This window comes from Mizuhopecten yessoensis, unplaced genomic scaffold, assembly GCF_002113885.1.
Source record: "Mizuhopecten yessoensis strain PY_sf001 unplaced genomic scaffold, ASM211388v2 scaffold3575, whole genome shotgun sequence".
Classification (NCBI taxonomy): Eukaryota; Metazoa; Mollusca; class Bivalvia; order Pectinida; family Pectinidae; genus Mizuhopecten; species Mizuhopecten yessoensis.
In genome coordinates, this window is record NW_018405113.1 from 630,309 (window position 1) to 642,301 (window position 11,993).

The 11,993-nt window shown below is 32.5% G+C and overlaps 1 protein-coding gene across 1 annotated transcript; it reads right to left on the reverse strand.

Moving 5' to 3' along the window:
- Window positions 1–1,575, reverse strand: LOC110447666. The gene is made up of 3 exons (XM_021493514.1): window positions 1,454–1,575; window positions 986–1,214; window positions 1–789 (listed from the first exon to the last, which is right to left on the reverse strand). Exons 1-3 carry the CDS (start codon window positions 1,532–1,534, stop codon window positions 707–709), a joined length of 393 nt encoding a protein of 130 aa, XP_021349189.1. The 5' UTR covers window positions 1,535–1,575; the 3' UTR covers window positions 1–706.
- Between the last annotated feature and the right edge of the window lie 10,418 nt (window positions 1,576–11,993).

Consider the following 11,993-nt stretch of genomic DNA (forward strand, 5'->3'; position numbering starts at 1 on the left):
GTTTCTTTTTATTATCTCAATAACAGTTTATAAAAATAACAAGTTTGTTCAGTCATGCAGACTGTTGTCGATAACAATAGTTATATAAAGTTATATAATATAAACACATTCACACACTTTGATATTGCCATGTGTATTTACGCACATTTGTCTAGTTCGTTACTTTTGTATACATTCATACTCCAAGTAACATGTTCATAATCGATAGAGTTTAATTGATTGTAAAAATATAGAATGTCTTGTGTTGTTAATAACAGACAGGATCTCTTCGTTATTTCATATGAATGATATGTTAACTAACGCTAACTATTTCAGTCAAAATTGCGTCCAATTGGTTAATAAAGTTACATAACCATCACTTCTTTTGAGAACACATTTAAACTCATACGTTCAGGGTGGGAACACAATTAGATTCTTTGGCAGAGTTCAGCAAATGTCTTTTAATAAATGAGCTCTTTTTCTGCTTTTAAGAATTTTCAGTCATAGAGCATCTTGCTATCTAGCAGGATCAAAGTGAAAATGGTGCAATGGGAACACCAGATTGTAATCCCAGGAAGTGTCACAGAAGTCAAAGCTGGTTGTGAACATCATGTATTCGTCGATAGAGAACGTTAAGAGTGGCTGTTTTACTTTTGCACATTGTTTCTGAATTTCTTGGAACTATACTCCTTGCAAGTTAGGATTCGAAACCCAATTCGAGTCCTTTTCAAAAGCTTAATGTTGTTCCACATATGCTGTCATCGCTGTCGGAGTCTGCCGAACTCAGGTCCTCAGCAGAATTGGAAGAGTCTGAAACGGTAGTAGAGTACAGTAACACATTAGAGCTTTGTCAAAGTATGCATTTGTTTAATAAGATTTATGCTTTACCGTTACTAAGTTTTGATAAAAAGACCATTGCTTGTAATGTTTCGTTATATTTCGTATTCTCCTAAAATAAGGTCTCATCATAGATTTTAATTCAAACTTGAACATGTAGCATATTTACCTTCAATGCTAGCGAGGGACCCACTTAGGTGACCGGTTATGATACAATGGTTCTTTTTGTCGGTGATGGACTCGTCAATGTTGACAAAGTTCATTCGTCCGTTGACTAGAGCCAGTTTCTTCCTAAGTGGCGTACTAGAACTCCCTTTCCGTTTGGTCAGTTTCTGGATGTTTTCATTGATACACATGAGCTGCTTTAACAACTGGACATCTTGCTGTCTAAGGTCAATCTGTAATGATGAAAAGATAGGAATAATAGTCTTGGATATTGTTGATGTTATCTTTCTTCCTTAATGGTAGAAATGTTTTTAAAACATGAACAATTGAAATAATTCGTTTTTAAACGTTTTAATTAAAATTATAATACAGTACCTTTTTATGATACAAAAAGAATCTAAATATGAAAAGTGTAATGATGAAATATGACAAAATCGTCTTTTAATATTTTATGTAAATCATAGATATTTACCATATCGCTTTTGAGTGTTGCCAGGGCACTGTTGATCCTGTCTGTAGCGGTAATGGTGGATGTTGACTGTGCAGACTCCATGTTAATCTCCTCGCTATGGCAGAACTGATTGTAAAGTCTATTTGATGTATAGGCAAGAACTGATCAGACTGGCTTTGTCATATCTTTATATACCAGCCCCTTGTCTCCATGGGGCTTTACAATCTTTACGGACGGCTGAATACCCAACCACTGAACACCTGGCATTCAAGCCACAAGCCACCAGAGAGATATCATTTACTATTATGGCGTGGTCATTATGTGTTATATTGATTTGAAATCAGGTCTCCTGCTAATATCTGTTTAATATATGGTGTTTGATATGATCATCATAATCCGTTGGTTCTACCACACACAAATCTACCTAGGTAAGATTCGAAACAACTGTTAAGATGAAGGGATGCAATAGAACAATGCACGTCTTCTCTAAAATGCCCGACATGTGTCTCTCGGTACAGAAAATGTAAACTATTCACTAGAAATACGAATTAAGGAATCAATATTTAAAATTCTTGTCAGAAGACACATAAACGCTAATTAAGTAAACTTTTGCACTGCAAAATATGCCAATTTCGTTCATTGAGAAATTAACGTAGGCCCATAACCAGGTTTTCTTGAAGCAGAATGCAATATCAAAGTACATTTTCAGAAGATGACTTACATTCATGTATGTGGTTCTATCCTTGGGTTTATGAATACCGTAGGCAGACCATTCAGGTTTTTGATCGATACATCAATGAGGAAATTAAAATTTAGGAATAAAATACATTTTTATGCACCGGAATAATCGGCAGTTCACTTTACTATGTTATGCACAAGTCAAGTTGAAATTGAATATGCACTATGTGGAACGAGTACTGATCTGATATCAAGCTTTATTTCTTTTAGAACAATTATGAAATAAATTTTTATTGATATTACTCACTTATTCTGATTACTGGAAAAATAAATGATACATAGAAATAAAGTAACTTTGTATCCAATTCATACATATTTTGATCTATATTTTGTTCTCCTTCTTTTTCTACATTTGATTTAATCAACAGTGGCTTTAGAGAAGACTTTGCAACGATGCTAAACTTCAAAGAGACAGAGATAGTAATGCAATCATCTTATTATAATGTAATTCAAGTAGAATTTATTCATTGTTTCCATGTTGAACCATATAATTGTCTCAATTGTCTGTCTGCTTTAGTTAAGGTAGTCACTCGGATTGTGATATGCATTGCATCGGTATTGAAACAACTTTCGCCTCAGAAACGGCTGAATTGTTTCGACGGCCCAATTACAGAAAGCACCCTTTAAAAAAGGCAATTTATTGCATGCAATAAAGGCGAGCTTGTGTGTTCTCGTATGTACTCAAAGACGCTGTTTGTGTGTGTGTGGTTTATATAAGATCCGGCCCGCCTTTTACAAAATGTGCTGGTATGTACTCCTGATCCTAATTCTATTGTAAATCAAACTAAAATCGCAACAACAGTTCACACATATTCATCATCAAAATAGACCCGTATAGCACTCTAGTCAGATTGTATATATACTTGGTCTTACCTGTTGCCACACCTTAGCGTACTGTAACACTGTTCATCAAAAGACACAAAAATCTTTCAAAATCTTCCTTTATAATTGTTAAAGTACAATCTATCGTGTTTATTGTTTAACATATCCACGTGCATGTTTATACTGTTAACAATGTTCAAAGATGTCAAACAGACGAATCCCTTAGCAGAACATCATACATAATATACCGAAGATTATCAGCAATAGACATGATAGTTTTTTCAAACAACACGTAAGATAAAGGGGCTGTAATGATTATCTGTAACAATAGTTTGAGATATAGTATATAATATATATTATGTATGTATTTTTTGTTTTAAAGTACACGATAAGTTTAATTGTAAGACAATACCTGTAACAAATATCGTTGTATCCTTACACGGTACTAATTCGAAACGTACTTGTACGCTTCATCACCAAATAAACCACTGAAGAAATAGATGGCGACATGCTGTTCTTATTTAGCAATCATATAAACATCCAACTCAGAACCCAAATATTTGCTGAGAGCGCTGTGAAGAGATCGGGAACTGAAATGTTGGTTACATCTGTTTAATGAATGAAAATGACGTGTCTTGTTTATATAATCTGTTTATTTGTTTGTTTTCTTTTGTGGCGAGAATGTAAAATTCTATGTGTAAAAGTTTGTTGATAAGTCCAGCATAAGATGGATAATTAATACACGCATAAAAATATTATCACATTTTCTATTTTACTATGGCTTTTATATAAATATATATAAAGATAATCTTAATTTTAATAACTTTCAATACCTGACTCATTGACATTTTAGAATATTTTTGGAATATTAACTTTCTAAAATAGTTTTAAATGTTTTAAATTTTACTAAAGTTTCTGAGCATTGTAATTAAAATATGAGCCATACATGTATATAATACATTTCCTTACTTTTGATTTACCATGTTTCCTTAATAAAACATTAGTCATCAGTTTTATTATTTCTTCAATAGTTTATCCTATAAGGAGCAAATACTGCATATTTCAGATACTATCTATAGTTTGCCTAAACTAACAATGATTTTCTTCCTCAATTTATAATTTATGAATGGTTATAAAAGAGGAATATATCCATCACGCATGTATATTTAATCAACAAATTCGTGACAGACTTTATTTCTTAATCAATAGTTGGAATAATTGATTTTTTTTCTTCACAGTTTGATTGACATCTAGCAGCTGTAAAAGGGGATCGTCTTTTAAAAATAATTGCAAATAGTATCATGATACATGTCACAACTATTCTACACATAAATATTTTCCAAGATAACATTGGCATGCACATCAAATATTTTATTACAATGCTTTATTTCAATATAGATTGATCAAAATTGAATGTCTAATTGCTATTTTACGACAGGCTAATACAAGTTACTTTATGAATCACATAATAGGATTCCGAAGGCATAATGCATTGAAATGAACAACATATGTACATTCTTTGCATTCATCACGGATCGAGCAAAAGCTCTGTTCCCAGGTGATATGACATTGCACAATTCCGATATAAGTTTTTCAGGGTAATGGATCCAGTAAAAGTATCAAACTTTAAAATATAAAATGTTGACATACATGTTACACCTATTTGAAAGTCCCTTATAATGACCTAATATATTCGATACAATCTAGCAATGAATTTGAAATAGATCGATCGATATAAGCAACTTGTATACTGATCAGAATCCAAAAATAATTCAGTGAATAAACCTTTATTTTATAACGCATCAATGGTGATATGATTTCAAATACTATTCTAAAAAAATAAACTCATATACAAAACCACTAGTCCTCGTTATAGCAAATACCACTGTTCAAAAAAAACTTACATTAAAAAAGTATTCGGTTTGTAAAATATCTGGCGATTTGTGTGATTTTTATGTTGTTACTTTTGCGAGAAATAGAACAAAATTTAACAGATTATTTGTATTTTATAACCGTTGTGTGCTTGATGTAAATATATGTGAGAGAAAATAAGTGGAAAACAAATCTATATGTTAATACTATTTTTTAAATGGTGGTTTTGTTTTTAAAAATCTGTCGAATTTGTACTTTAATGTGTTGAGAACCAAGTTTCGCATAACAATCAATATTTCACACAAAGTGTTGGATCATAGGTTCTCATAAACATTATCTACTGAATACTGGAGACTTTGTCCCATTGTTTATCAAACCAAACTGATACGCATCATCCACGGGACCATGATGTTCAGCATCAGATCGTCATGGCCTGTAGTGAAGATCAATTATAGGATGAATGCTCGTGTGAACAAAGTACAGGTACACTTCAATGGGTGTATGGGTTCCAGATGGGTTAAACCGATGGTCTGTAGACGTTATTGTTAACACTAGCGATACTATGCACTTTATAGATTAACATGGCCCCGGACGCACTTGTTTCAAATTCCGTTGGCGCAATTGGTTTAACGAGCAGGCACCTGTTTTAAAGTATTGCTAGATGTAGCGATTTTATCACTACAACAAAGCTTCCTTTTTGTAGAAGTTTTACAAGTGTTTTATTTACATTTACCTGTTACTAGAGGTATTCAACATCGCTTCAATTTGTTGAAAACATAATATCAAATTTTTGTTAACATATCTAGTTCATCAAGACAATATAAATATTTGCATGTGTTTTATGAAATTTGAAAGTGAAGAAAAGTGTTCACTGTTTAAACATTATAGCTATCAGAAAGGATGCAAAAAAGAAATAAAATCTAACAATCTGCCTTGTTTACTTATAATCATTTATATAACGATTATAACGGCAATGCATCGTTTAATTGACTAGTTATTTTTCCTGTGATTCTAATAATATCTATTTTAAAAATAACATGTTTTGTTTAGGAATTTGAAAAGATGATCAATGCATTTCCTAAAATTTGATTGGCTCTTCGTATTCGGGATGTTTGATGATCCCAGTTTGTATGAAGAATGAAAATAATAAAAAATGAAATGGGTTGTCTGTTAGCATTCGATATCTGTCATATGAATCGTGATTTTCGGAGCAGGTCCGGAAATATCGAATGAAATGCACGTTTCCTCAATATTCCGGGGATGTGACTGTCAAGAAAAGGGCATTTCAACATAGGAAATTTCAATCGTCACGCTTATCATTCAGCTGAATTGTAAGCTTTGTTTCTGTTGTCTTTTTGTAAGTAAAGTTCGAAATAATCGACTTGTGTTGAAATGTCTATAAATGGCCTGGTTTTAAGCTAAGGAGGCTACACACGATCGTTGTAGTCAATAACTTTCTTTTTATTTAAAGACATTGCATCACAAATGTACTGTAAGCGTTCATAGTTTAGCGGTTCTCTAAATTCAACGCTCTTCGCCCTTTATAACTTACGCTAAATTCTAATTATGGTAATACAAGTTTCTGTTTATCATTTTCTCTGCATATTATATGAGTGCGCTAATTCCTCAACTCGTTGTCCATTAAAACTCGTTTATATGCTAAAATATGAGTCCGCTAAATTAAGTACTCGTACAGTATCTGAAAGGAAATTGAACGACTTGGCAAGATAATTCCGGCTATAATGTTTGCTCATACAAACATTTAAATGCTCAATGCAATTATTTTATGACAAAAATAGAAAAAACATATTTGAGGTTCATTTTTTATTACCCAAATAACAATTTGTAACAAATAACAATTTCATACCAGTCGTTAAGACCGTTGTCGATAACAACAATTATATATAAATATTCAAGATATAACACCTATTTAACACTTTCGCACACTTTCAAACTTACATGCGTATATGCGCACGTGTGTCATGGTAGTTACAATCAAAATCACTCATACTGTCTATTAAACGTCCATAATCGATTGTGGTTAATCGATAGTCTGAATAAAATAAATGTTGTAAAGCTTATTGCAATTATAAATATTCTCGACAGGCACATACGGCTTGTGTTTTCTATGGGCAACATCCCTCGTTGGTTGGTTATAAATGGAATATAGAATACATAATATTGGTCATTTTCTTAAACACCTTTCATGCACATACACGCCCACTTTTTTAGAACACAAATAGACATTTGGCAGAATTCAGCAAATGTTTGTCAAATGAAATACACATATGTCTTTCAGCAAGACCGTCGGGTTTATATCTAACAATGCTCGGCTAGTTTTGTATGTCCTTTACTGTCCGGATTTCAATATGTATGTCAGATACACGTGTAAGTTGTTTCCACTGGTGTGTCGATTTCACGCTAATACTTTGAAACATACTCCATATCCAGTACAATATAACACATCAGAAAGTTACTTTGTTCGAATGTTCTTGGTGTAATTTGACTTTCCTTTTTTTGCGTTTTTTGAAAGGGATAAAAACACAATTCCTTTCTAATGGTTGTGGGTGGCTCCACACAAACTGTCATCGCTGTCTGAGTCCGTCGAACTAAGATCTTCCGTGGAACTTGAAGTGCCTGAAACCATTGAAAGTAAATAACAGATTAATATGAATCCAATAAATTTAATATGAAACAAACGTAGACACACATAAGCATTCATTACATTTCTTGTAGTTTTTTTCTTTCCCTATGAAGTTTCATACTCTTTTGGAGTTGCATTAATAAATAATTTGATAGATATTGAATGATATCAATAAAACCGAAATAAGAAACACAATTACCTACAATGCTAGAGAGAGATCCAGTAAGGTCACAGGACATGAAACTTTGGCGTTGTCGATCAGATGTTTACTCGTCAATGTCGACAAAGTTCATTCGTCCGTTGACTAGCGCCAGTTTTTTCCTAAGTGGTGTACTAGAACTCCCTTTCCGTTTCGGCAGTGTCTGGATGTTTTCATTGATGCACATGAGCTGCTTCAACAACTGGACATCTTGCTGTCTAAGGTCAAGCTGTAATGATTAAAAGATAGGAATGAAAGTCTTGGATATTCTTACTGCTATTTTTATCCTTAATGGTCGACATAAAATTGAAACTTATTTTTTTTTATAATACAAAAAGAATCTAAATATGAAAAGTGTAATGATGAATTATGATAAAATGGTATTTTTTTAAAATATTTTATGTTAATCATAGATATTTACCATATCGCTCTTGAGTGTTGCCAGGGCACTGTTGATCCTGTCTGTAGCGTTAATAGTGGATGTTGTCTGTGAAGGCTCCATGTTAATCTCCTCGCTATGGTGGAAATGATTGTTAAGTCTATTCGATGTATAGGCAAGAACTGATCAGACTGGCGTTGTCATATCTTTATATACCAGTCCCTTGTCTCCATGGGGCTTTACAATCTTTACGGACGGCTGAATACCCAACCACAGGACACCTGGTATTCAAGCCACAAGCTTAAGCCACCAGAGAGATATCATTTACCATTATGACGTGTTAATTATGTGTTATATTGATTTGAAATCAGGTCTCCTGCTAATATCTGTCAAATATATGGTGTTTGATATGTGTAAAATGGCTGACATGTGTCGCTCGGTACAGAAAATGTAAACTTTTCACTAGAAATACGAATTAAGGAATCAATATTTAAAATTCTTGTTAGAAGACACATAAACGCTAATTAAGTAAACTTTTGCACTGCAAAATATGCCAATTTCGTTCATTGAGAAATTAACGTAGGCCCATAACCAGGTTTTCTTGAAGCAGAATGCAATATTAAAGTACATTTTCAGAGGATGACTTATACTCATGTACGTGTTTTTTCCCTTGGGTTTATAAATACCGTAGGCAGGCCATTCAGGTTTTTGATCGATAAATCAATGAGGAAATCAGAATGGAGGAATAAAAAACATGTTTATGCACCGGAAAAATAAACAAATCTGTTGTATATAGGGTCAATGTGTTGAATAACTATGTTTTGTTATGTTATAGAATAGAAAATGCACTTGGTGAAATGTGGACTGATTAATTAACAAGCTTTCTTTCTTTTATATCAATTATAAAACAGGTTTTTACATACATTACTCACTCATACCGATAACTGGTTAATTCAATGCTACATAGTAATATAGCTATTGAATATCCACGTTTTTTGTTACACGTTTTGACCTATATTTTGTCCTCTTTCTTATCTACATTCACTTTTCTATAGTGTCTCTACAGAAACCACCGAGTAAAATGAAATCCAAATGAGAGAATGACCTTAGTTTTTGCAAAAACGCGCTAAAGAAAGAAATGCTATCATCTTAATATATTGTAATTCAATTATTATTTATTCATTGTTTCCATGTTGAGCCAAGTGTTTGTCTCATTATGCTGAAACATCTTTCGTCTCCGAAATAAGCAGTTTGATTGTTTTTGACTGTCCGATTACAGAAAATATCATTGCATGCATTAAAGGCTCTATAGGTTGATAACAGGATAAGGGTTAGCTGAATTGCCTTTAACTGAACATTGGCTGTGCCATATAATTGAACTTATTTCTGTATAGCTCGATCGAAGTATTTTTTTCGCATGTACTCGGAGACGTTGTTTGTGTGTGGGGTATAAGATCCGGCCTGCATCTTGCCAAATGTGTTTGTCTGTGGTCCAGATCCTAACTCTATTGTAAAAGCAACAACAACTCACGCATATTCATAAACAAAATAGACCCGTATCGCACTCTTAACTGTTGCCACACCTCAGCGTACTGTAACACTTATCAACAAAAGACGCAAAAATCTTTCAAAATCTTCGTTAATAATGGTTAAAGTACAATCTATCGTGTTTATTGTTTAACATATCCACGTGTATGTTTATACTGTTAAAATGGATCAAAGACGCCAAACAGATGAATCCCTTAACAGTACACAATACACAATATACCGAAGATTATCAGCAATAGACATGATAATTCTTTCAAGCAACACGTGAGATAAAGGGTCTGTAATGATTATATGTAACAATAGTTTGACGGTGTATATTATGTATATATTTGTTGTTTTAAAGTACACGATAAGTTTAATTGTTAGACACTACCTGTTACAAATATCGTTGTATCCTTACACAGTACTAATTCGAAACGTACTTGTACGCTTCACCACAAAACAACCCTTGGAAGAAATAGATGATGGCAGGCTTTTTGTCTCAAGCAATCATAAACCTTCAACTCAGAACCTAGATCAGGGAGCACTGGGAAATGATCGGGAACTGAAATATTGTTTATATCTATTTCATGAATGAAGATGATGTGTCTTGTTGATATAATCTCTTGATGTTTTTGTTTTCGTTTTGACGTGTATGTAAAGTGTTTTTTTGTGTGTTAAATTTTGATGTACACTAATGAAAATAATATCTCATTTTTCAATTTCTTATTACTAATATAAAATATATATGAAGTTAATCTTAATTTCAATTAGTTTCAATACCTGCGTCATTGACGTTTTAAAATATTTTTTGAAATATAAATTTTTTAAAATAGTTAAAAAAATGTTTTCATTTGTTTCTGAGCATGTTCATTAAAATATGAGCTATATATAATACATTTCCTACTTTTGATTTACCATATTTCCTAAATAAAACATGAGTCATCAGTTATATTATTTCCTCAATAGTTTATCCTATAAAGAGCAAATACTTGCACTAAATCTGCATATGTCAGATACTATCTATAGTTTGCCTAAACTAACAATGATTCGCCTCCTCAATCTATGAATGGTTATAAAAGAGAAGTATATCCATCATGCATGTATATATAATCAACAAATTCGTGACAGACTTTATTTCTTAATCAATAGTTTGAATAAAAGAATTATTTTTATCACAGCTTGAATGACATCTAGCAGCTGTAGGAGGAGATCGCATTTTAAAAATAATTGCAAATAGTATTATGATACATGTTACAACGATTCTACACATAAAATGTTTTCCAAGATAACATTGGCATGCACATCAAATATTTATTACAATGCTTTATTTTAATATAGATTGATCAAAATTGAATGTCTAATTGCTATTTTACGACAGGCTAATACAAGTTACTTTATGAATCACATAATAGGATTCCGAAGGCATAATGCATTGAAATGAACAACATATGTACATTCTTTGCATTCATCACGGATCGAGCAAAAGCTCTGTTCCCAGGTGATATGACATTGCATAATTCCGATATAAGTTTTTCAGGGTAATGGATCCAGTAAAGGTATCAAGCTTTAAAAATGTAACATGTTGATATACACGTTTTTTCATTTCAAAATATTGCATTAAATCCATCAGATTTAATGGGAATTGGGCAATAGGCAAAGCCTATACAAGCCCTCTTCCTAGCAATGAATTTGAAATAGACCGATCGATATAAGCAACTCGTATACTCATCAGAATCCAAAATTAATTTAGTGAATAAACCTTTATGTTTTTAACGCATCCATGGTGATAAGATTTTTAAATACTATTTTAAAAAATAAACTCATATACAAAATCACTAGTCCTCGTTATAGCAAATACCACTGTTCAATAAAACCTTACATTAAAAAGTATTATATTTGTGAAATATCTGGCGATTTGTGTGATGTTTATTTTGTTACTTTTGCGAGAAATAGAACAAAATTTAACAGATAATGTGTATTTTATAACCGTTGTGTGCCTGATGTAAATATATGTGGTGGAAATAAGTGGTAAACAAATCTATCTGTTAATAATATGTTTTAATGGTAGTTAAGTTTTTAAATCCGTCGAATTTGTACTTTATTGTGTTGAGAACCAAGTTCCGCATAATAATCAATATTTCACACAAAGTGTTGGATCATAGGTTCTCATAAACATTATCTACTGAATACTGGAGACTTTGTCCCATTGTTTATCAAACCGAACTGATACGTATCATCCACGGGACCATGATGATCAGCTTCAGATAGTCATGGCCTGTAGTGAAGATCAATTATAGGATGAATGCTCGTGTGAACAGGGTACAGGTACACTTCAATGGGGGTATGGGTACCAGATGGGTTAAACCGATGGTCTGTA

Coding starts and splice junctions, on each gene's coding strand:
- LOC110447666 (XM_021493514.1), bottom strand. CDS start 1,534: ATGGAGTCTGCACAGTCAACATCCACCATTACCGCTACAGACAGGATC. Junction 1,215..1,453: donor CAACACTCAAAAGCGATATG/GTAAATATCTAT, acceptor TCATCATTACAG/ATTGACCTTAGACAGCAAGA. Junction 790..985: donor GTCCCTCGCTAGCATTGAAG/GTAAATATGCTA, acceptor CTACCGTTTCAG/ACTCTTCCAATTCTGCTGAG.